Source organism: Balaenoptera musculus, chromosome 3 (genome assembly GCF_009873245.2).
Source record: "Balaenoptera musculus isolate JJ_BM4_2016_0621 chromosome 3, mBalMus1.pri.v3, whole genome shotgun sequence".
Lineage (NCBI taxonomy): Eukaryota > Metazoa > Chordata > Mammalia > Artiodactyla > Balaenopteridae > Balaenoptera > Balaenoptera musculus.
In genome coordinates, this window is record NC_045787.1 from 133,270,820 (window position 1) to 133,297,490 (window position 26,671).

The 26,671-nt window shown below is 43.2% G+C and overlaps 1 protein-coding gene and 1 long non-coding RNA gene across 3 annotated transcripts in view; one reads left to right on the top strand and one right to left on the bottom strand.

The window, feature by feature from the left end:
• Window positions 1–26,662, top strand: part of LOC118892987 — a 439,949-nt gene extending 413,287 nt beyond the window's left edge. For both annotated transcript variants that reach the window (XR_005019390.1, XR_005019391.1), the window contains 3 exons: window positions 19,229–19,403; window positions 23,705–23,798; window positions 25,883–26,662. This is a non-coding gene — a long non-coding RNA (uncharacterized LOC118892987). The remainder of the gene's footprint in view (window positions 1–19,228; window positions 19,404–23,704; window positions 23,799–25,882) is intronic.
• Window positions 12,726–26,671, bottom strand: part of EBF1 (EBF transcription factor 1) — a 392,957-nt gene continuing 379,011 nt past the window's right edge. The window contains 2 exon segments of the mRNA XM_036848092.1: window positions 12,726–14,998; window positions 23,327–23,521. Coding sequence (XP_036703987.1) covers window positions 14,967–14,998; window positions 23,327–23,521 — 227 coding nt within the window. The 3' untranslated portion in view covers window positions 12,726–14,966.

The window sequence follows — 26,671 nt, forward strand, 5'->3', positions numbered from 1 at the left end:
CAGACAGAGGAAAGAGCAAGTTCAAAGGTCGTATAGTGGGAAAGAGCATGGCATATCGCTAGAGCAAAATGAGCAAAGGGGAGACCTGTACGAGATATGTTTGGAGAGATAAACAGGGCTCCTATCCTGTAATGCTCAGTGGCCAAAAGAGGCAGGTGTTTCCTTCTAAGTGTGATGGGAAGCTATTGAAAGGTTTTAAGATGGAGAATTACATGGTCTGATTTGGGGTTTAAGCAGACCACACTTGCTGCTAATGGCAAGCAGAATAAGAAGAGATGCCGAGGGGCAGTCAGGAAGGGCCATGCTCTCTTGCCTTGAAATAGCCGCAAGCATTCCCTAGTGTCCAGACTCTACCAGGACAGCTTCTCTCATAGCTGGACCCAGTGCTGGGAAGGAGGAGCCTAGATTTGCCTGTTTGCTAATTAACTGCTCCTGATCCCTCCAGGGAATTCTGTCCGTATATTAGATCATTGGGTAGATCATTAAACTGACTTCAAAAATTAAGAATTACATGGGCTTTCTAAAATTGACTTATTTTAATATTTCTTGGATATTATTTTGTGAAAACCTCTCAATGAGAAGAGGACTTTTTAAATTCAGCTCTTCAGCTTTAAAAATTCCTGCGACAGGACTTCCCTGGTGGTCCGGTGGTTAAGACGCCACGTTTCCAATACGGAGTGCACAGGTTCCATCCCTGGTTGGGGAAGTTCCGCATGCCATGTGGCATGGCAAAAAAAAAAAAAAAAAAAATGCCTGTGACAAATCTTTGTTCTCACTGCCCCGGAAACTAGGGGAGCACAAAAAGGGAGTGAGAACGACAACTCTCGTACTAGGGTGGAGATGGGGGGGTCTGGGGCCAGCTCTGCCCTTGATATATGACTTTAGTCTGCCCCTTCCTGAGTCTCTTCATCTTGTAAGGGCATTAGAAAAATTATCTCTAAGGCTATCCCTTCAGCTCATAAAGGTCTATGATTCTTTGGCCTTGGATCACAGCAAAGATCGAGGTTGATCATTAGCAACTGATTTTTCTGAGTGTGAAACTAGTAGCAAATAGCGGTCCTCTTACTGTGTTTCTTTGGTCTCTTTTTCTGACACCCCATTTTTGGGTTTAACATGTCCAGAATCTCCTTTGAAGGCAATTAATTTTCAGTCCCTTCCTTCCCACCCCCTAATCCACCAAATAAAGGTGTTCAAAGGTGGTTATATGGGCGATAGTCTTTGCTTGGGCTGATATGTGAGAAACACACCCTGCGTGTGTTTCTGGGGCTTCACTTGCTGGTTTCTTCATTCTGCTGGACACCTTCTGCAAAATGTGATCAATGGCATGAGTTCTTTTGCTGTTCCCACTGCCCACAAATCAAGCTCTTAATAGCCCAATAAAATCATGAGATTTGGGATTTTAAAAAGTGATTGCATTGCTCGGATGCTAATGAGACACATATATCTGAAACAATTGATTAAAGACTGTGGAAAGAAGGTCTGGACACAACATGCAAGGTGGCTAATTTACAGAGGCGTGGAGCATTGCAGATAACAGAATGTCAGGCACCTTTACTTCAAAGAAATGTATTTAAAATAGCCTGCTTTTCCTTACGTATTTTCCCATGAACTATTGGGACACCAATGGAGTGAGTACAAGCAAGAGGGCTAAGTGATTCTCCCATCAGGATCCTTCTGTCTGCCAGGTTAGAGCCAACAAATGTACCAAGCTGGCAGGCCAAGTGTCTCCAGTATGTTTCTAGAATGTGTTGTGCAGTCGATAATAAATAACTCCTAAGTTGTGTGATTACATAATGATAGCCACGTTCATTCACCTGTCTATCAAAGGAACTATACTTGAGTTTGAGCTCCTTTCCCCTGGGCCCGTGAAGCATCAGCTTGGAGTCTTTAAAATTCCTAGCAACCCTGGGCTAAGTGCGCTGGGGTGGAACATAGTCCCTTTTGCTTAGTAATCCATTAGTTAATGGGTGTGAGCCCGCCAGCTTTCTATTTATTCCTTAAGCCATTAAGGTTCACCTGCTGTGCATGAGACTAGACTTGACAAAAAAGAGTGATAGTTGAAATAAAATAAATATCAAGCCTTACAAGATCTGATGGGTATTGTTTAAAACATAATGGGCTTCATGGAAAGGTAAAGGTGAACCAACCATTACGAGCTGACACATAGCATCCTGGGCAAGATGCGGCAAACAGAACTCTTCCTTGGTTCTAGCCCAGAGGTGCTCACTAGTGGAGGAGAGTTATCAATATTTGAGAACTATCTTCCAAGTGACCCCAATATTTGTCTGCAATGTCTACCTAAGTCTCTTGGAAGCTGGTTGATAAATTTCTCAGTCAACCTTTCAATGGCTTTTTTCTTTTTCTAACAACCCTTTAGACAAAAACCAGACTCCTTACCACGTGGCTCTTTGTGATCTGGGTCTTGCCATCTGTACAGCTTCATCTTTCACCTGTCTTTCCCTTGTTCCAGCCACAGTGATCTTTCTCAGGTCCTTTGCACATGATACTCATTCTTCCTGTAATGTTCTTTCTTGCCTTATTCATCCTTCAGATCTCAGCTTGAACACCAGTTTTTCAGAGGAAGCTTTCCTTGATGGTTCAAAGAAAGTCGGTCTTTAGATGATCTCTTGGTTTCCTGTCCTCCTACATGGCCCCTAGAAGGGTTTAACATACTGCATTTAGTCACATATATATTTTACTAAGGTCTGCCTCTCTTACTAAATGGAAAGCTCCTTGAAGCAAAGACCATTTCTGGCTTAGCTCGCCATGGTTCTCCCAGCACCTAGCATACTGCCAGTTGAATAAAGAAACCAATTCAACCTTGAGAGATCTCCATGGACAAAAAATGCAGAGGTACATTGATAGCTATTGAGTAAGATAGCTTGACATTTCTTGGGCTTTATTCCTTACAGTTAAGGTTTATTTTGTGGTGCCTAGTTTTGACTTCATCAGTTTCCATCATTATCTCCAAAAATTATCACTTTGCCCTATATAGACAACTTTATCAGCAATTTAAGATGGATATACTGGAATTAACACCGTGGTCTTCTGCTCATCACAAGTCAGTCTAGAAGACTGTCTCCCAGATTACTTGTTCTCCTGAATCATTACTTGGAAATGATTCCACTTCCTGCTTTTGTCCAGAAATCACTAAATCAGAGTCCATACGATATGGGTATTCCCAATGAGTTATAACTATCTCTGATCAAAGATGCCCTTTAAACTAATGATACCAGTATTTTGAAGGGTTACTGAAGGCAAAAAACAATGTCTTCATAATATCCCCAGTGCAGTCTAAGCTTGTGAGAATTATAGGCTCTTTGAGAGAGAAAGGAACTTTAAATCAAAGGGCATCTATTCATCATTACTATGTGTCAGGCATAGTTCTAGGCACTCGAATATGAGGCAGTAAATAAAAATATTTACAAATAGACAAATACGTAAATGGGCTAATTCCAGAAAGAGAAAGGGGCTATGAAGAAAATAATAAGTGGTGATGTCAGAGAGGATGACTAAAAGCAGCTGCTTTAATTGGGTGTTCAGAGTCATTTAGGTTCATACGGTCCAAATTCTATGCAAGAGCAGGAATTGCTGTGTCAGCTGTTGCCACAATAATGCTGCCAGACCAGAGCCATCTGAGCATGCCCCATGGCTTCCATTTACATCGTATCCATTGACATTCCATTGGTCGAAGCAAGTCATATGGCTAACCCAACATCAATGGGTTGGGGTACTATACTCCACCCACATTCTGCCTCCTTGAAGTAGATTCTTAGACAACTATTTTTTTCCACAACTCTTGGCTCTGCCTTCAGGAGACCCTTTCTTTTTCATTTATTCTGTAGTCATTTCTGAAAGGGTTTTTCCTTCTCAGTAACTGAGAAACTTTCTCAGCCTGCTTCCTGCCTGTTAGAAATGTGAGTGACTCAGATGTCTTTTTACATCTCTAATGGCCACAATCTCTTCTAATCCAGCATGGCTGCATTACTGCCAATACAACTGTCTCAAAAACTGAGTGGACTGTTTATGTATTGAATTCCACTGAATTCTGTTCACTGAAGCCATACTCATAATTCTTGTCAAAAATGCCTTTCTTTTTAGAGGTAATTGTGCTTCTTAATTTGGGCACCTCAGGCTTCTGTGTGATCTTTCTGGGAGGCTCTTCATCCAGCTGAAGGAATCTGCTTAATCTTTTCAGAGGTCTTAACAAAGACTATGGTGGCCACATTCTTGGTTTAGACTATGTTCCTGAGCTGTATCTTAATGGCTATGTCCCTGTTTTGGTCTTTTCCTTTAGGCTGTATTTTACTTAGAGGATATTTTACTGGATGAAGAGTCTAGAGATGAAAAACAGTATCGTCTTCCAACACAGCATGTGCCCAGTTTTCTGAGTTCTCTGTATTCTTTCTTAATTGTGTTTGTAAACTGGACCATTTTTTTCTGAGCTCATCTCTTTCATGTAGCACCTTATCAAATGTGGCTACCGACAGCCAGCTCAGGCTTTTAATATTTCATTTCCAAATCTCCTTACTCCACTCCCGGTCTCCTGTCTAGATTATCTCGGGTACTCCCTTTACTGCATGTTTTACTAAATTCTTACTAAATGTTTTCTCTGTTGTATAACACAGGTCGTGATTCTCCCAACCTCCCATTGGTTCCTCACCACCCACCACTGAGTTTTAAACTAATTTTTTTTTTCAGTTTTTTCTTATAACTGCACCCACTTCTAGGCTTCTATTTCAGTGTCAATCAGCTATTGCCACAATAATGTCGCCTAACAAATCACTCCAAAGCTCAAGGGTTTACAACCACAGCAAGTTTTAATTCTCACCCTTGCAGATTTGCAGGGCAGTAGATCCAAGGAACAGCTGATATTGTCAGCATGGCTGGGTGACTCTGTTTCCGGCTGAGGGTCAGTGAAGCTCAGCTCTGAGATGTCAGTGGCCTCTGGTCTGTTCTGTGTGTAGACACTTCAGGATCCAGGTTGACATTTCAACAGCTTTCTGGAGGAAGCTGTCCTCCTGGCAGGTCTCTGGAGTGTAAGAACCTAGTCAGAATTCACAATCACATCTACGGCCTCTGTCTGTATCATGTCAGCTCATGTTCCATGGACCTCAGCAAGTCACATGTCCAAGCCCAACATCAGTAAGACGAGGAGGCAGACAGCATCCAGGCCAGTTTCCCTCACAGGGCTCTTCTCAACATGTAATTATATGTTTGCTTATTAATTTGCTTTTTTGTGTGCTGAATTATTGCCCACATCCAACTGCTCTTACACTCATTTCCTAGCATAATGACTGGCACTTACATATTAGAGTGAGTGAGCAAAGAAGGGACAAGTGATTTCAAGAGATTTCTTGTTCTGAGTGCAGATAGGCTCCTAATAGTCCATTCCATAACTGTGTTAATCGTGTCTAAATTTCATCTAATTTCACCTAAGCCTGTTTCATTTATCTTTTTTGAACTATGAAAGGGCTTAGCAGGTTCACACGTCATGAAATGACTTATGGATGCCAACGTATAAGAAATATTTCTTTACTCTCTTCCTTGTGTCCCCGAGTTACCCATCTCAACCTTTGTCTTGTCTCATCCTCAGCATCAGTGCTAGGTCCTTGCCCTGCAAACTTATTGCCCAGAGTCCCCTTCCTTTGACATATGACAGTATTCAGAATGATTCTTCTTCTTTCCTGTCTAGAGCTCACTGGTACCTACTGTGGTACCAAAGTATAATGATTTGGGGAATCTTTGTTTTTCTTGTACTTATGGCAAGCATCAGCCACAAATCATCTTCTGGTTTGATTTGGGATCTGTTGGGATAGTTTTTTCTTGTTAAAGGAGGAATCCTTTCTTGAGGTGGCCCTTTGGATGCCAGGGATACTATACTGTTAGCTTTTAAGTAGGAAGGACTTGCAAGAACTTTTTTAAAATCAAGCATATCCATCATAATGTTGCATATAATATCAAGAAATAGGAAACAACTTAATGTCTATCAGTTTGAAATCAGTTAAACATATTATGATATATCTATCTATCTATCTGTCCATCCATACACACACACACACACACACACACACACACACACACACACACACACACACACACACACACACACACACACAATGGAATCACAATGTCTAACATTGACAGACTGGCTAATATGTTCCAGGCACTGAATGATAACTCATTATGTGGCTTATTTAACATTATCTTCTTAGATACCTTTTAAGATAAATACTCTTATTATCAGTTCTTTTTTATAGATGAGAAGCTGAGGATTAGAAAATTTGAGTGACTTCTTTTTTTGAAGTCATTTTCAATATCTACTGATTATTGGGTTAATTCATTCCATAGACAGAGTAACTGTTGTGCCCATATGTCTTAAATAAATGGCCTTCAAGGTCCAGCAGGAACCCTCTGTCCTCATACAAAGTTGGTGAGTAATTCAGTTTTAGTTGAGGACAATTACACCCCTGTTTCATGACCGTTATGAGAATTTAATAAACATATTCCATAAAGTTAATAGAATATCACCTCATGTAAAAATAGGCCCCCAACAAGGGAATGCTAGGTGCCATTCATACCACCTCCCTGATTTTCCTGGACATGAGCTTGTGCCACAGTATACTGTGCTTGTGGGAAGAAATGGGAGCTCAGTGTTGGCCTTTTCAGTTGAGCACTTTGGGCTGTGGTGGTTTCTAGGGCATGAAGTGTAGGGTAGGAATGTTTACCTTTGAATTATAAAGAGCAATACTGGGGACCCCTAACCTTTCATCTGGTTTCAGCTGCTTTTAAAGGATTAAAGGAAATTTCACCACATCCCTAGAATCCCATGCAATAAATCCATGGGGCAAGGCAGGAGTAAAGGTAAAGAGAAGGAGAGAGTCTCCCCAGAGGTGTACCGGAATCAGTAAGGTAATGGCTCTGCTTGAAGAGCTACCAGTGAACCGAACGCTGATCAGGACTGTTGCATAGACAGAGAGGAAGGAAACCATGTTGGAAGGCAGGAAAAAAGGACACGACAGAGGAGGGAGATGAACTGAGAAGGGGGAGCATTCTGTAGGAAAGGCTCGAATGGCACCAGTCCTCCACTGGGGGTGACCTGCGTCTGTTTGGAATGCTGTCTGCGCTGCCCCCAGCTCTGCCTGCTGACTCCTGCTCCTTCAGGTCTTTGCTCAAACAGGAGCAGATCCATGACTCTTGCTCTATGTGCTCATGGCTCCCTGTTCTTGCCCCTCAAAGTATAACACACCAAACATTATTAACAAGGAAGTGTTTATGGACTTTCCCCTCTCCCAGCTTGCCAAAGGAAATCATGCTTGGCCAGTCCAATATCTCCCCTTTCCCCAGCTCTGCTAAAGAAGAAAGATTTTCTTGCTGGAAGAAAGACTTAATGCAATGAGAGAAAGAAAATAATGCATTGAGAGAGATGAGGAAAGTGAGGAGGTAAAAAGAAAAATCATGCAAACTCAGAATAGGCTTTTGTCAGATGGGTTGAGAACAATAGTGTCTGAGTAAGGTGAGGAGTAGGGAAAAGGATGGTAGAAGAAAGAGAATTTTAGTAGGTATTGCTGTGGACTTTACATTTAGGTTCTTTTTAATGGCCTTTAAGGGATTTGAATAAGGGATCCATTTCTTTTTAATTAAAGGTGGGTGTTGAAGTAGGCTTGAATGTGTGCAGAGATAGAGCCACATGCTTGCTCAGGTATATTAGGGTTACAGCAGCATTTATTACAGTATGAAATGATGTTCCTGTGATTCTTTGATTCATATCAAAGAATCCTCCTTAGGTAGTAATGGGGGAAGGAAATGGGTCTATTTAAGATACAGTCAAACCCCAGCCCTTAGCACAGTGCTTGACACAGGGAAGGTCCATGGTAAGAATATATTGAGTAGACAAATGTGTGAGAGAAGGCATGGCTATTGGTTCTAATTCATTTCTCCTTGCTCTCCCTCATTTTATGGCCGTGACTTTCCTGGCAGAATCCCACCCAAATCTATGTTATTGAATGAATCAACTTCAGTGGGACTCCCTCCTTTTTGTTGACATTTTGTTGACTTTTGTGGAGTACTGGATTCTCCTTATAGCATAATTCCCTGTGCAAGATATTTCCTGCAGAGGGTCAACTCTCAGGCCTGTGGTTCATTCCAGGGCTCGGAACGTTCCTTCTTAATATAGAATGTGGAAATTCTACAATCAGTGGGAAAAAAGTATGCCAAGTAGATAAAAATCAGTCCCACTGTAGCATAACTCTCCAGAGAGAAGAGAGAAAACTGCTTGATGCTTGAGTTAAAAAAAAAAGTAGCAAAATATTTCCAGTTCCGGAAACTGAATTTCATTCCTAATGTAAATATAGAAGCCTCTGGAGAAGAGGATCATACTTGGAAGAGGGAAGGAAAGCAAAGGGAACAGTAGGAAGGGATTTCACCATCAAGCTCCGTAGCTCAACAGCAGGGAAACAGCCCAAATAGAGAAATCGACCATTTCTTTAATAACGGTTGCCTCAGTCAGAAAACTGAGTTTTATCTTGACTTCTTCCTCTCCCTCAATCCCTACATTGCATCAGTCACCAAATCCTAGTGGTTCTATCCACTAAATATTTTTTTATTGGGATGTACTTGACGTTTACCATGGCATAAGTTTGAGGTATACACCACGTTAATTGCAATATGATTGCCACCATAGCACTAGCTAACACCTCCATCTCATCACATAATTATTTCATTTTGTGGTGAGAACATTTAAGACCTAGTCTCTTAGTAACTTTGAAGTATACAATACAGTATTGTTGACTATAATCACAATACTAAGTATGTCTAATCCTATCTATTTTCCTTCTTTCCATTTTTCTAGTCCAAGCTATGCATTTTTGCCTTGCCCATGGTAATGGCCTCCTAATTGTTCTCTCTTTCCCCTCTGCCTCTCTCCAATTCATTCTCTAGGTAGCTACAAGGATACTTGTAAAATATATGTTTGATCCCTTGTTTACAGTGTTTAAGACTCCCCACTATTCATCCTTGCAGCAAACATCTATTGTAATATGGATAATAAGAGAATAGAGATGAAGAAGAAGAGAAAGACACAGACACCTCTGTAGAGAAGACTTGCTATAAAACGGAGCAGAAAGATGATGGGCAGACTGAAAGCAAAGTGAGGTCAAAGAGTTTTTTCTTTTTCTTTAAGATGGGATAATATGTGTAGACTGATTAGATAGCAATATTGAGGAAGAGGAAATGGAGATGTTGGAGGGAGAGGATGATAATTCAGGAGCAACATTCTTGAGAATGTGAGTGATTTGGAGCCTGCTAGGACAGGCATGGCCATGAGCATGGTGTGCCAGAAAGAGTTTACTTCTCTGGACATCTATTTAAAAATGAACTTTTTGATGAGGGCGTTTTGGCAAGGCAAAAGGAGATTTTTCAAAAAAGTGATCTGTATATTTAACATTGACATGGCTGCTGTAGGATACAGAGTTTTTTCACAATTATATATTCCATTTCCCCAGATTCCTATTCCTTTTGATTAATTTAATGTTGTTTTTCTCCTACAGCCAGCTCCAGAGGCATTGAGCATGGCCTTCTATGCCCTGCTTTCCCTTACCTGCCTGGAGAGCGTCTATTTGCACCCCTCAGGCAGGCCCTTCTTTGCAGCCTTCCTTGACTTAGTTCTAGGACTTAGCAGTAGGACCCTCAAGTCAAGCTGGGTAAACATCTCCTTTAGTAACTTGTCTTTTGGCCAGATGTCCCAAACTGACATTCTTAGAGGCTCGTGGACTTTCTTTTTTTGCCCAATGCAGTGTTTTGAAAGCACCATTTTTGGATTAGATGACAACATTTAAAAAATGAGAATTTCACAGCAAAAAAAAAAAAATTCAATAATGTATCTGGTATTCTTGAAAAATGAAAGATGGGCGTCACTGGGGCCACATTCCCATGTGGGAACAACTGCCTGGAACAAGCGAGGAGTTCCTTGTCTGCTCTTACCCCAGCTCACCCACTTCATGGTTTGCCAGCAGGGTCCCTGTGGACAAATACGGGGCATTGAGTTTATGAGCTATGCTTGAGGCCCTGCAGGCTGGACCTATGACTGGTTTGTCTAGTGCATCCTAGCACCTAGCGCAGTGCCAAGCACATAGTAGGTCCTCACTACGTGTTCTGAATTGAACTTCCCAAGCTCCACGGTGCCATCCTGCACATTTGCATACTCTACAGACACAGTCTTTCTGTTCCTGAATGGGCCATATCCATGCCCAAAGCCCAGATCCTTACCTCTGCCCTCATTCCCTCTGCTTAAGGTGCCCACGCCACCTGCTTACCTCATCCTTCACATATCATCTTAGGTGTCACTTTATCTGGAAACCTTCCCCAACCCTACAGGTTAAATCAGATCCCACTGTAATATACTTTCAGAGCATTCTAGACTTTTTCTTCATTGCCATTATCGGTTTGTTAGTTTAGACTTGTACGGTGGCTTAATGTCTCCTTGCCTCGCTCAACTGTAAGATCCGTGAGGGCAAGATCGGTGTTGCTGTGCTTGTTATAGAATCCACCAGGCCTCACCTGGTGCCAGATGTACAATAAACCCTCAAGGTCTTCGTGAATGAATGGATGCTTCCAGGAAATAGGCCTTAAGGAAAGTAGAAACCAGTATGTAGAGGTGTGGATGTCTATTTTATTCTGTGGAGCATTATGACATGACTTTCTTGCCCTAAACATTCTAAACTGCTTTGAGTATAGATTTCTCTTGTCTGAGATTATGAGTGTCCTGCGGGCAGGGGCCTCTTGTTCATTGTTTTTTAATCTTCTGCATCTAGTACGGAGACCTGCGCCTGATACAGAATTCCAAAAATGTATATTGTATGACCAAACTAATCAACATAGATCTCTTTTAAAGAAGAAGATAGTAGCTTCTCTACTTATTAACTTACTCATTACACTCTTTCATTACCTCAGATTGGGCTCTATCCAGAGCAAAAGTGTATCAGCAATGCACACTACAAATGATCGTGATGGTGGTTGTAGGACGACCTATTAGCTCTGGTCATCAAGTTTCTGTTGGTCCATGGCCTATTTGCTGAGTTTTCAAGGCATTTTACAAGCATCATTAACCTTATTCTGTCCAATAATTGCAAAAGTAGGGAAAGCATTGAATGTGCAACTGGAAAGGCTAATGATGATGATGGAACTTAAAGTGAAATCGTTCTACAGGAGCAGGGACCTATTGGGTGTTTGTAGAATGTTTGACTCCAGATAAATTTGGTTTTATCCAACAGGAAAAGTGTCTTATCCACATGGGATTTAAAACTATAGATCATAGAAGGGGCTATGTTCACACATGCCTCCTCATCAATGAGCCAGGGCACATAATTAATTGATTAATTAGCAGCTGTATGTGAAGAGCTTGGTTCAGACTTGTAGCACGGAGGATGGCTTTCCAGAGTGGCCAGATCCTGGATTCATAATTCAGTCACTTCCGGGGGATCTCATTGCTTGCCTAGTGTAATCCTTGGGGCTTTTGGCCTCTCCTTGGGCCAGTATGGGCACTGCGCGTCCAGCTGCTGCCAGCAGAGGGCAGCAATACGCTGTGTGTGTTCAATTTGCATCCCAGATTAGCAAATCCCCAAGGATTGACAAAGAGGGAAAGTGGGTGTCCCCAGACTGCTCTTGCTGCTTTTCTCTGGGTGTCAACACTGTCCTGAGTAACTGCAAACACAGACCTTTTACATTATGTTGGACTCGGACTCATCTGAAATAGAGAAATGAATACACAACTAGGAGCTGCCATCACAGACAGGAAGTAACTTTAATTAAATATTGTGAAAGTTGAAAAGTTTTTACAGCTTGAATGTTTGCAAAAAAAAAAAAAAATTATAACAATCTCTACAGTAGTTAGGTTCTCTAACAATTGAACTGTACAGTGTGTGTCTATTCCAAAAGTTTGATAAGAAGGTGAAAGGTTAGATTTAGAGATGACTTCATTAAGCTGCATCCTAGTACAATGTGAGGCCAGGGCATGTCCTGCAATCCAGTCATCCAGAAGCTGTATTCCCCCCCTCTACCCCCCCCCACCCCCGAACTGAAATCTTAATTGAATTCGCTATCTCATTTTCTTCTTAAAGCCATATTCTGTATTTAGGGTAACATCTTTTACTTGTAAAAAGTTATGTGTAGAAGAGAGAGGGTCAGAGGGCCAGAACGTCTTTTCATCTAATCAACATCAATAGAGGCAACAAAACACAAATTATACACATTTTAAAGGCTCTTTGGACTTTCAAGAAAAGTTCTAACCACTACACATGGCTGACAGTGGGTGGCGTTTGTTGTCAAGGTCTGAGCCCGACACCTCACCGGCTGACCGGGGTCCTTCACAAACAGTTAAGGGGCTCACCAGACAAAATATGGCTTTAAATTATACACATCTTCAGGCCAGCGCTTAGCACACGAATTCGGACAACCTTTCTGAGTACCGAGAAGCAATGCGTCCACTTTGCTTACATTTTCCAGTTTTATTATTATTCATCATCATTATTATTATTTCTCACCAAGAAAAATCAGCTTTGCTCCCCTCCCTTCCCTCCCGCAACACCCCTCCCCCACCCTCACCAACCCATAAAAATCGCACTCTGACAGTCTAGTGAAAACCATTGCAAAATCCATATGGGGGCATGCACAGTTGCAGCATTGTTGTAAATTTCTTGCTCTACTAGAAAAAGTTACATTGTCTTAAGGTAACAAAACAGTTCTTTTGTGCTTTTCGATTTCTTTGTTTTTTTTTTTTTTTCTTTTTTTTCTTTTTCTTTTTTCTTAGAATGTTAGTGATGACTGACAGTTCTGGTGCACAGTTACAATGTACAAGTGAAATGAATATGATTTGCATTGTTAAGGCATCCAATCTGCTGGTTTATATTTATGTGAAAGACAGAGGAAATATACAAGCAGACTTAGGAAAGAAAGTATGTTCATTGATTTCTATGAAGTTTCTCCCCGGAATTTAATGCACAAAATGCGTCACTCCAAAGGGAGAGGTTCCATGCATATTAATAGAGTAAAACAGCATTAGGGTTTTTTTCTGTAAGCTTCCAAAGCAAAGGATACATTTTTTTTAATCTACAGAACTAAATGCTACAAGAATAATATGCTACTATTTTTTGCCATATATTGGAAAAAACTTCTTAACTTACAAATAATACAAAAATAGACAATGGCTTTTGGGTGAAAATTAAAAAAAAATTAAGCATGGTTTAAAACAATACTAAAAATAACTATAAATGAAATGTTTAAAAATCACATTGAAACAGCTAATATAACTATAGGTGGCCAAACAAATACGCACTTTTCACATAGCAAACATACACAATAAAATAAACTGGGAGTTGGAGGAAAAGCAGGAAGGGGAAAGCAATGTACAAATTCCAAAGATAAATACATTATTTATACGGATATCTTACAAAATCCCCTTTAAAACAAAAAGCCTTTTAATTAACTTTGCAAGTATGTGCAAGCTAAAGGTAGTGAGCTTTTTTTTTCTTTGCAAAATATGCAGTAAAATCTTTTTTTGTGATATTGAAAAACTGTCTTAAGACATTAAAATGTATAAATAGAACAACAACTTTGGCAAAAAATCACAAAAAAATCTACAGTATTTATAACTACATACAAAACACAACAGCAAAGAAAAAAATATCAGGCAAATGCATCCTCAGAGCTTTGCTGCATCTTTGCTATTAATTCCTATTTTTAAGAACACTTCCCAGATAATGAGAGCAAAAATTCCCATCAAACAGAAAACCATGTTTTGGAGGTCTCAACCTTCTTCTCCTTTCTCCCAGTTTCCTTTTATTCTTAATTCCAAAGCACTTAACCTGTCGTTTCAATCTACTATGTTACAAATGGTAAGGGTCGACTGATAGAGGCGCTATCTCGAATGGGAAATCTGAAATACCTGCCATGTTGCTTTTGTCAGCTTTTGAAGGACTGGTATGAATTCAGCATTTAGGATGAGTAAACTTTAACCATGTAAATGGCGGAGTGTAAGTGGGCTTTTGGTTTGATAACTGGAGGGCATTATGTGGAATTCTGTGCCTGACCCTGTTCCATGAAGTCTCAAAGGAGATTCTCACACAGCACGTGTGCCACCAAGCTCTCAAGAGGCCATCGGCTTCCGAAGAAGTTGACATAAGCAAAAGAGAGAGAGTGCTGTCAGGTCTAAATATGCAGTTTTAAGATCTGTCTAGAGGCACTGGATTTTTGAGTAGAAGGGGAAAATGTGATCACTTACATCACTTTTTAACTTTCCAGGCTGCATTTATTTACACAGTTACTTAAGACAACAATACAAAAGAGAGAAATAAGCTTGCACTGCTAAGGGGTGGCATGTTAAGTTAGATATTGGAAATGCACTGTCCGAGTAACTACCACTTGATATGCTTTAAGGCGCAAAAGCCGACCCTTAGTTTTCTAAAAAATCTAACTGGCATTCCTATTCTGTCCCATACAAGCTTTTTTTTTTTTTTTTTCTTTTTTTCTTTTTAAACTTTTTTGTAAATATCACCATTTCATTCTCCTTTTACACAGCTTTAAAAACATCATAAATTAAAACATGGAGTCTTATTTATAGTGTCCCTTGTATACAGCTTTATGGTTTATAAAAGACAAATGATTGCAGAGTTAAGCTTTAAAAAAAAAGAGAGAGAGAGAAAGAAAAAGAGGATTTGCTTTTATCAACACAGAATAAATATATCCCCCCAAGGACTTGGGAGGTACAACTGTAACCAACACCCTGCATTAGCAGATCCCTTCCAATTTCAGTATTTGCAAGGTCGGTGATATTGTTTGTTTAAAAATCTGCAGTTATTGTGATTCCTCTTAAAAAGGCCTGAGTTAAAAGTTCCACTCTGGGACTTGTATCAGATTACTTTCTGTGGCAGAATCCAACCTCTTCATTAATAAAATTCTTCAAGGCAATTCTTTCACATGGGAGGAACAATCATGCCAGATATCGCTGTGAAAAGAGAAGACACGAGTAAATGGTTTTGCATCCAAACTTCTCACTGAAAGAGAGAGAAAAAAAAAAAAAAAAGATGGAAAAAAACACCCACACACCACTATGTTGGTTGAATATTAGCCACACATGTGCTTTCTCATCTTCCCTGGAAGGAGTTTTTGTTATAAAATATACATGTACTTTATTAAGAATGATAGTATGTCCGCATGTGTATGTGTCTTTAACAGAAAAGAAGATCCTAAGCAGCCCTCCAAATCTGATTTCAATTTTAAAACATAACTGGAAAGTCACATAGTTTGCATACTGCTGGGAAAGTTGCAGCCCAACGCTTGCAAAATAGTGAGAATTTTCGGTTTGTCACTCTTTTTTTTCCCCTCCCTTTCGCTTCCAAAATATACAATAAAAAACTGGTCCTTTGTGACAGCCAGTAGTTTCTACCACAACCCGTGGCTCTGCCTGTGCTCCGTGTCAGCACGAGGACGGAGGCCCAGAGCAGCGATCTGAGTGACTCCATTTAGGGCCTCAGGCCTGGGAGAAGGGGATACTGGTTCCAGAAGGCATTGTTCACTGGAGGATGCGGACGCAGGATGTCTTCTATGCCACTGCTTCACTCAGGGTTTCTGGAATGGTCTGACCATGTCCCTAGAAAACTGTAGCCTAGGAAAGCTAAAGAGAGATCCTAGGCAAAGGGAAGGCCGTATGGGATAATCAAAAATCTTGCAAAGCCGAGAGTTAGGAGCCCACACACAGCTGTATTTAGAAAAGCATGGAATCTGACAGCGTTCCACCCCTGGCTTTTCTGCCTGCTGAGTATGTCCCCCGAGCTAGTTGCTTGTCTCCTTGAACCTCTCTGCTTCCTCAGCTAGAAATGCAGTGCATCAGTATTTGCAAGGGCCGCGATGTTGTTAGGGTTGTTGGAGATTTAAATAAAACAACCAGTGCGAAGTGCTGAGCCCCGATCAGCTCCTAGTTAGTTAATAGAGGTGGGCTGCTGTTATTTTTAACTTCTGCCGCTAAATGAGCTGTGTGACCGGTGTGAACGGCTTAACTTCTCTGGGCTGGTGTTTCCTCATGTCAACTAGGTACCATCCGATATGGAACACTTCACAGGGTGGGTATGAGGAATAAAGGGATGAGTGCAGAGTTCCGGATGGCAACTTTGGAATATGTGGAGATGAGAGCAATGCTTACATTAGAAGCAAGAGGCAGCCAGCCATCTTTGGCTCCCAGTGCTGGCTTAGCATCCTGTCAGGCAGAGAGAGGAAGTCATTGCTTTCTTTTTGTTGGCAATTCTAAATTTAAATGAGTGTCCTTGTCAGTGGTGACTGCATCTAGGAAGTGACCCTCTAAATTTCCCAACTCTAATGTCTGCGAGAATGTGCCTTTGTTTTCAAGCGAGCCCCAACTACTGCAAATCCTGCAGTAGACGTCGGAAGGCCAGGTGAGGCTCTGAGCCCCGTGCGCCCCACGTTCCTCTGCTGCCCCTACCCCAGCCCTGGCATTTTCAATTCAATTTAAAAAAAAAAAGTATTTTGCCAAACAAACACTTTTTCCGTTAATTTTTAAACCCATCTGTATTCACAAGGAAATTTAATCCACATGTTTCTGATTCATTTACACGTAAATCATCCAAATGTTGTTTTGCAAGAGCCGTTTCGCAGTCCAAAAGCTCCTGGAGTCTTTTTTGTAAGCCATCCTAAGCCATTTTTCTTAGAAACAGGAAGTGTCACTTGCCAAATGCAGACCAACTTAAACCCCCGAAGATTTGGGATCCATTGGAGATGCAGTCCCCTTAAGAGTCAAGTGAGCCCTGGATTTGACTGAAATGGGGAGCTGGGTATTTCAATCCAAGCCTTGAGAATTCAAGATGCTGTAGCTACAAAGGCAAGGGGGAGGTAGCGGGGGTAAGAGGGTCTTTGCCGTGTGACATCTCAGCATGGTCCTGCCTCCCTAAGGATCTTTTCCTCCAGGCTGGAGGTGCGTCCAGGCACCTTTACTAAAGGCAGGCCTTTCCGTGGGAGTTCTAACCCTCTGGCAAAATATGTGTGTCTCCTTATGCCTTCCGCCAAAATCTACTCCGTGTGCCTGGCGTTAAAGGGCAGTCTCCTGTAGCATACATCAGGCAGCGTCAATAAGATACAAAGTAGAAAACTGACCAACTTCCTGCTATTTCCGTCAGTGGACCCAGCCAAAATGCATCAACTGGGCCCTAAAAACATGAGGATTTTTTTTTTTTTTAATTAATTCTAGATGACCAGAATTCTTTTAAAAAAGAGCTACTCAGTGTTCTGGTACCTGAATGGTGTGTTAGATCAATTAGATTAAACTAATTCTATCAGGGCCAACATTAAAAGCTATAAAGCAAAGCTAAGTGATGGGCTGCCAACCCACAGATAACTGCTTCTTAGTCGGGAACACAGGAGTCAAAAACTCCAGCACCTTGAGAGCCCAGGCTGGGATCACAAGTGAGGAAGGTCCCCTCCGTGGGGACTGAGGTGGCTCAGCCCAGGTCTGCCTCCTACAGGGTGGGTGGCACGCTAAATGCTCCCCCCGTGCTGCCATTGCTGGAATGCCTGCTCACAGCCGCCCCAGCTCTCGAATTACTTCTAGAGAAGGTGGAGGGGTGGATTTTTTAAAAGATAAAATAGCCCAGTCTATATGTGTTAGCAAAAAGTTAAAATTAAAACCAAATAAACAAGCATACATATCTGGGGGTGTCTAGGGGTGGCTGTGGTCTGCCCCCAGTTTCCTACCTTTCCTTCGTTGGCCTTCAGATTCCTCTGGGGGGGTCTAACAAAAGCCAGGGAACCTCTCTCCAGAAGAAGCCCCAGAGGTACTTACACCCAGAGTTTTGCACGTAATATCAGGGGGTTACAGCTCCCTAAATCTCATCCGTCACTTCCTAAACTCCAGACGCGGAACCCTCACTGATGAGTAAATTTTGGGAAAGGAGCTCCCTTTGTGGCCTCTGAATTTAGGCACCTCTAAAGTGGCCGTTTAATAAAGAAACCTCATTGCACGACTGCAGGGAAGCTCCCGGAATGTTAGAAGCTGTTTTTCTTGTATCCGTGCTGTAATCCCCAAGATTACTTACATGGGTGAGAGGGATGGGTGTTTCAGGCTTAGAATGTTCCAGAAAGGCCACTGGCACACGCACTTGGCCCAGTGGGGCCCGTGAAGATTTCCATGAGGACACGACAGTCTCAGAGAGTAACATGTGCCAAAGACATCACAAGACGCGGGAGGCTCTGCCATTCCCCTGGCTGCTGGGTGAGCACGTGCCCTGACCAAAGCACAGAAAACTACTGGCTTGAGAGGCAATGCATTTTTCAGTGTGATAAGAACAAAGACAAAACGGAAAGTTTTGCCGAGCTGGGAGAGTTTGGAGCGAGAGGGTGGAATGTGGTCTTCCTTGAACCACCATATGTGTAAGAAAGAATGAGGAGCTAATCAGGAACAGAATGGGGGGAAGAGCTTTTGCACAAACCGAACATGTGCGTGGAGCGAAAGACAATGCCAGGAGATTTGCTACCAGGCTGCAGAGAGTTGGGTGAGGCCGGCCAGCCTGCGCTTCAGGGAGGTGGGGAAAGAAAGCAGCACAGCGTGCGGACAATTTTTGTGAAATCACTCTGGCCTTTCTAATTCTTCACTGCGGAGACTGTCTGGGACATGGTTAGGCTTTCAACTCCCCACGTTGGGGACAGGTCCAATGGCATGGTGACAGCATTCTTGGGGCTGCCTGTCTCTTGATTAGTGAAGTCCTTTGAGGCCTGAAATTGCATAGAATCCATGCTATAGGGGCACAGCTTTAGGAGAAGGGAAAGGATGTCTCCAGGACAATAGCTGAGCGTACGAGGTGACTCAGGTCTTTGGGCTCTGAAAACAGACACACCTGGGGACTCTAAGATCAGGATTCATCAATGACGTTCTCTAGATAAGAATGGAAGGAGATTTCTCTGTGTTTTTATCTTTAAATTCAAAATATGTCTGCATTTTCCAAAGTTTTTCATGGGATGTTCACTGGTGTTAACATTCGGAAAAGTGTTCTGTGGGCAAAGAAGTGCAGAGAACAAAATGGGAGACTCTCTTTTTTTGTTTAACCGCGGGGTGTCTCAGAGCCTTTAGTTAAACATACGTGCATTGTGACTCCAAGACAGTGATACAGTAAACACCATCTTCTAGGTTTGTTTGACCATAACATTTTCTTTTTCTTTTTTTTTTTAACAGAACATCTATGGGACCCCAGAAGTACTGAGATAGAGTTGCTTTGTCCTAAAAAATTTCTCAGACGGATGGTAAATCGTCAAAGGTTTTAGCTACCTGGGAGAGAAAACCAGTTGGAATCACAGTAGAAACTGTGAATTTTAAAGTATCAGTAAAGAATGGAGCTTCTGACTCCCAGGTAAGGACCTCCTGTTCAGGACCCCTTCTCCCTGCTTCTTGGTGCCTGTGCTGCAGAAGGGTGCACAGCCCCTTACACGTGACTCTGGCTCAGGTTATCCTAGATCCTGCTACTTGAAATGCTCCTCCCCCGTCTCCCTGGTCCCAAATCCTACTTGCCCTTCACCCAAGGTCCGGTTCAAAGGCCCCCTTCTCCACTAGGCTGCTCCGAACTCTCCCTAATCTTTCCCTCCTCTGAACTTCCACAGCTGGGCATCCAGCCTCTCCCAGACAGATCTGCTTTCTTTCCCGTGGTGTCATGTTTCCCCTAACACAGGAAAAGCTTTTAAGGTCAGCATTTTCTGGTCCACATGGTCCTAGCCCAGTGGCTTGACTATGACCATTTCGTTTAGCACAGGGGCTGATATAGTAGTCAGTCGGCCTGGGATTTAACCCCAGCCTCCCCCTATGTGCTAGCTGCATAACTCTGGATGAGCCATCTTGGCTTTGTCTCAGTTTCTGCATCTGTACAATGGGGACAATAGACAGACTATACCTAAGACTGGTTGGGAGGAACACATGAGACAGTGAAAAATCCAGGCTGGGAAGAAGCCCTCCCTCCCACGTTAGTGGCTGTGACCATTGTCATCACCATCATGTGGGACCACAGTGCGTATCTGTTGGGGAGTAAACATGAGTGCTGTCACCAGAGGAGGCTGAGAAAGGGCTGCTGGGGAAAAGGGCCTCTAAGGAGTTGGCTTAAAAAAAGAAAAAGAATGATGGACAATTAGCAGAGTGGTAGTTGGAGGTAAACAGACCTTTAAAACACTTAAAACAGCCTAAATGTGTCACCTCTAATCTTGTTTATGTGGTCAGTTTGCTTAACCAACTCTTCCTTCGTCACTTGCCCTGTCTTAATGATCACAATTCTGAAGGAGGTGGGTCCAAATGAAGCAGGTGTTACTTGTAACAATGAAAAGGAGGAGGAGGAATGCAACACTTCAGAGATTCTCACCCTCAATTCTATAACCCACCTGTGTCCTTTCTTTTCTTTTTCTTTTTTTTAATAGAAGTAGAATTTAGACAGCTGAAGATGAAGTAATTTTTTAGTTATGGGTCCAGCAGCCTCCCGTCAGAATGTCACTTTTCTCAGCGGAGACTCCAAGGCAAGAGCTCCCTGAAAACAGTGATGCATCACACCCAAGTCCGCAGGGACAGCGTGCAGGGGACAGACGTGTGACCCCAGGTGTGTGGGCCCTGCCTGGTGAGTGGGTGGTGAGGAGTGGAGTGGGCAGGAGGGAGGACAGCTTCCAAGATGGTATCAGTTAACGTGACTAATTTCTCTACTCATTCCTCCTCTGCTGCCACCTCCCCAAAACTAGGGATGTTTGATACATGACAGTATTGGAAAAACAAAAACCACCAGAAAGCATCTCCAGGACACATGCTCAACTAGAAGGAAAGGGCAGTGTCATCCACAATAGCAAATCCAGCACAAAGCGTGTCCCTGAGTCACACCCTAAACCCTCCCAGCTGTGAGCTGTGCATTAGAAACGTGATGGAGACTCAGCTGCGGATCAGAAGGGGGGAGCAGTCTCTGTACTTTCGGAATCTGTGCAGACATGGGTTAGAAATGCCCTGGGGGTGACAAATGCACAAACTTTCTATGTGTCCCTGTCTTGATGCCATTTCATCATTACTTAAGCGTACACACACACACACACACACACCCCTACACCACCACAAGTTCCCTAGATCCAGGAGGTTCTAAAATTCAAGCTGAGTCCCTATTTTCAGTCCCTTCCTCCTCTCTCCTTGGCCCACATGGCATGAAAAGACACTCGGCCTCACAGAACGGCTGCCCACTTCAGTCACCAGTGGCCAGTGATACGGCTGTGACCCTGCAAGAGCCGTGGGCCTTTTCTTCTCAAGCGCCAGCCCTCCACGGCGGATTACAAACCCCATTTATACCTTCATCCTGACATCAAGTCTGTGTTTAACAAGCGTTGTGATTGGCAGTTCAAGAACGGTAGATTTCTGCTTTCCATGGGTTTTATCCTTGTTTAAACCCATTATAAGTTATGTTCGCTTAAGCATTATATTCTCAGTTTGCCAGCTGGAGGTGTACTGAGCGTGCCAAAGCATTATTTTTCGCGGAAAAAGAGACTTGCGTGAATGGGTGGCTCCCCTTTGTGGGGTGGGCATTTCCTATCACAAGTAATATTGCCCGAAATGTCGTTCCACAGTCCGATTATCTTCCTTTTCCCTCTAAGAAGATGGCTTTGCCAGTGTATGTATATTTCAGGGAGGGGGCAGGGGCACTGACCTTGGCTGTGCTGGGCAGACTGGCCAGCAGGTCTCTGAGGAGTGCCTTGCTGAGCCCTTATGGAGTCAGAAAAGGAAGTAGGAGCTCAGGCTCAGGAGTCACACAGATGGGGTTCAGTTTGGGCTCCACCATTACTAGATATGTGACCTTGAGCAAACGGGGCCTTGATTTCCTCATCTATGTAATGGGAGTAGCACCAACCTCATAGGGTCTTCAAGAGAATGGATGTAAGTTTGCATCCGTGTAAAGTGTCCTGTACAGAGTATGTGTATAGAAGTGTAAATAGATAGAGACGTAAGAAACAGGGCTGCCCCCCGACCCCTCTCGACCTCCATGACTCACCTCCATCAGTGAAGATGGGTAAGCCGGCTGTGAAGGAAGGCTCCGTGGGGCGCTGGGTAGGCTAAGGGTTAGGGCATAGACCCTGAGGGTTTATATTCATCCCCACTGTTTCTGGCTATGCCTATGGGCAGGTGTTTTCTCTCCTTATGCCTCAGTTTTATCCTCTGTACAATGGAGATCATAATTGTCCTCATGTTTCATCAGGAAGTTGTGAGGATTAAGTAAGATAAAGCAGGCTCAGTGCTTAGCACTGGTCAGTGCTCAAGGAATGGCAGCTGATGATCTTATTGATCTTACTTCCCTGCCAGCTGCCTTACGAATCCTGGATACATCCTGTTTGCCCCCTCTGAGCAGTAAAGTGCTTGGAAGCTGGAGGGAGGAGATGAACTCTTGAGCCTGTGTTTGAAGCCAGCCTCTGCCACCCACCTCTGTCTGAAGTCAAGCCATTCCATAACCTCGCTCACCTTTCACTTTCTCATCTCTAAGGTAGGGGCTCTGAGTGCTGATCACACAATCCCACTGTGGGGAAGGAGGGAGGTCATGCAGGTCAACACCACAACTCAGTGCCAGTAAGAAAAGTGTAAGAAATGGTGGGACCCGTTTTAAAAGGTTGGGTTTCTTCTCAATGAATAGAAAGGTCACCTCAAATTTGGTTACTCTGTTATTTTCCATATTCAATGAGAGGGAGGAAATCGAACAGTTTTGATATGAACCAGAGTCCTCTAGTAGCACTTTGGGGTTTCTGGTTCCCAGTAGTAAGTCTTGGGTCTTTGGTCTAAGATGCTGTAACCTCAGGGCTCTGGCTTGGCCAACTCACCACCTCCCCATTATCAGCCCCACCAAATGTGCATGCTGACACAGGCAACAGGAAGGGAACCTACTTCAGGAGAAGGCCAGTCCTGGGAGAGACCCTGAAGTGGAGAACTTGCTAGAGTCCACAAAAGACTGATCTGATTATGGCGACCACAGGGAATGAGAGAGGAAAGAGAAACGATGGCATTAGTAAGTGGAAACAGTATTCTCAAGCAAATCCCGGGCCTGAGCAGAATTGCTGGAGTTGGAAAGAGAACTGCTCAGGCAACTCCAGCAGAGGAGGGATGCCAGGGGGGTCAGGGACCAGGGCCAACGAGGGTGAACACAAAGGAACAGAATAGATGAGGGTGGACAGAAGCAGGCAGGCCCAAGGCCATTCCCCTCGCAACAGTGGCGCATCTGCTTCAGGCCCTGGGAAGGTGAGTCAGGGCGTCTGGTTGGCCCAGGTGGGGCCTGGGGCTTACCTTGCAGGCTGTTCCCGTTGGTGCTGGTGCAGGTGGGAGGTGGGGAGGTCTGGGGTCTGACCACAGGCGCAAAAGCACTCTTCTGTTTCACGGCTGAGACCATGTTGGCTGGTGAGAAGGAGAAGATGCCGGAGGAGCTGCTGCAGTTGGAGGGGAGGCTTGTGGAGGAGGCCATGGTGGGGCTGGATGGCACGACTAAGGGGCAATGGGAAAAGAGAAATCAGTGCCTCTCCTGGTGTCCTGACACAAGGCAGCTCAGCTCCAACCCTGACACCCATCCTTCTCAGGCCGCCCTTCTAGCAGGAGCCTTCCCTGAACTCTGAGGGTCTTGTCTGCTCTCATCATTTGGTACGCGGCATGTGTTTCCTTTTGTTGTAGGCCGACTATGTACCAGGCAGCGTGCTAGAGCATCCCAAGCCAGGAAACAAGAGCGCTCTTATAAGGGGTAGAGTACCACATGATAGCCTCAAAGGTGAGTATGGCCAACTCTGGGGAGGCAGGGAAGGGAGACCAAAGAAGGCTTCATGGAGGAGGTGTCAGGGGAAGCATTCCAGGTAGGGCCTAAACTAAGGTTCTAGCAAAGGGTCTGGGGATACAAGAGACAGGAGGAGGCCAGCCTGAGAGAGTGTGGTCACCAGTGGAAGGAGAGGTGTGAGGAAGAAGAGTGAGTTGAAGGCAACACGAGGGTTCCAGCTTAAGGCACTGGCAGATGGTGGTGTGTATGTGTGGCCTGTCTCCCCATGAAGCTACAGCTTCCTGAAGGATATGACTGTATCTTCATGCTCCACAAGACAGATAGAGGTAGGTAGGAAGCCAGGTGGATAAACAGTCTGCCACGTACAACATGTGTGAATAACGCAGGACTACAAGTCAAAAAGTTCCAAATTCTCTCTGTCCCCCGCGGAGCTGTACAGAGATGAGTGTGAACTAATAAGCAGCAGGATCGGAGCCTTATGTAAATACTCACAGTCTGGGAGTGGTGGGGACGTGAATTATCAATGATAGGAGACCTTTGGCAGTTCAGAGAGAGAGAAAACCTAGCTGCTTGGGGATACGAAAGAGTTTGGGCGATGCACGTTCTCCACCAACCACGGTCCTCTCTGCCTGGCCTTTCATTCATCTTTTGATAGTTGTTAATAATCTCAGGTCACTTTAGGAGACAGATTTTGCGCACATGAAAGCCCTCTACACTCAGGACTGGTGCCATCACACACTCACCTTCCATTTCCTCCATCTCCTGGGAAAAAGTATGAATCCTGTCTGATGATTTTTCAGGCACTTAATTCAAATTCTAGGCACTTCCTCCTTTACTGTATTATTTTTCACATTATGTAATAAACAAACATTACGTATTGCTTTATCACCTGCAAGAATCTTCACATCTTTTTCGTCTATGTCATTGGCCAAGCAAGCTTAAATGGGGACCTATTACATCCTTTTGACACCTGAGCAAACCCAGTGAGCTGGGACTCAGAAAATAGTCCAGTGACTTGCCCCAGGGCCATAGCTGGAAGGTGAGGCCAGGAACCAAACCCAAATGCAGTGCTTTTTCTACTAGGCTACCCTGCTAAGCAAACAGACTGCCATCAGACAGGCCCCTTCCCATGAGCACACCAGAGTCCAAATTGCCAGTTAGATGGCCTCGCCCTCGGCCCACTGGCTTTGGAAAGTTAGGGAAGTGGTTATCAGATTGGTCACAGACAGCCATTGCCATCGGGGTGTGGTGGGGGGAGATGACCCCGTGTCATCAGCCCTCGGCACCACACAACCCAGACGCACCGGATGCTCTATGGAGCAGAACACAGAGCCGCCGTCATCGGAATTTTCACAAACATTTTCTAAACTGTACTTTTTCTTTTAATGAGACCAGCATTTTTATACATCTCTGAGGATTTGTAAATGTGAAAATACGCTCAATAATAACACCCATTTAAATTGCAAAACTCCTGCACTGGAGGTTTGATTTTTAAATATTCGTAGACTTGAAATCCTGCTGGTTCACTGAGGAAGGCAATTAATCTCCCTGGCAAATGCGATCATTATGTGTATTTAGAGGTGGGGAGTTTGGGGAGGGGGCGTTAACAGAGGAAGGGGTGAAATATAGTCAAGCAGTTCCATTTGTTATAACATTATTAGATATCAGCCACTATACCAGAAAGTGTGTTCACCAGTGGAATGTCTTATTTTATTTTTTATTCTGTTTGTTTGGAATTTTTCAACGTGAGTGGTTTATGAATAATTAAATATTATGGAGACAAAAATTCAAATCAGCTGGGCTTTGTGTTTATTGTTTTATTTGCATTTATGCAGATAAAACTGTCCCATCTGAGAGCCTATTTGAGAATTTAATACTATATTTGTGAGCACTGAGGAAATCAATTAATGGAAATTAAATGTTCGAAGTTTCGTAGTCTGACGGATGCAATCTCAGGCTCAAGTCGCTGGGTGTCTGCAAGGGCTTGGGAAGACAGAGCAATCCAAGCCCCTCAATTGAATTGCTACCACATAGCAATTAGGTTATTGATTTAATTAAGAATGCCACCTTTTAATTTTCAGGTCATGATTGAAGCATTTTCTGATTGAGTGAGTAGAAGGGAGAACACTGAAATGATAGATCTGTGAGAAACAATTTTTTGATGAATCAAAATCTAATGTGAAACTGGCCCCAAACATTGATGCTCAAGCAGACAGACGTAATATATGCAGATTATTAGGGGGAATTTTAAATGTTCAACAAGCTGCTGATTCCAAGCAGATCAAGTAGAAATAAAGAAATATAGAGATTTAGCACACACTGAGCCTACAAATTCACCCAGAAGGTAAATGGTCCTAAGTATTACTTTCAGAAATAACTTCTCACAAAGGCCAAGAATGATCTTTCCTTTTTCAACAGCCTAGCACACTCCACATTTCCACTATCAGAGAAAGCGTCGTTTTCCGTATTTTTAGCTGAGACTCTCGTTTTAAAAACATGACCATTCTTTCATTTAACAAACAAACAACACAGCTGCTATCATCCCACAAAATTCTAAGAGTTTACGTATTTTATACACCGGAAGAGCCACCCACATTGTCCAAGATGAACTTGGTTTTCTATGTAAAAATCCTCAAAGGGCGATCAAGAGATTGCGCAAACACAGCCTATGACATTTTATATGTAAAGAAAGATGCCAGTTTCCTGAGGTTCTTTAGATGCAATCTAAACAAACATTGCACAAAAAAATCCTTTAAGCTAAGCTTCTTTAAGACAGGGACGAGACACCAAAGAACAATTTCTTGTGTGTGTGTGTGTGTGTGTGTAATTTGTTTTTCATCATGCCAAATTTTTGGAAAAAAATAAAGTGT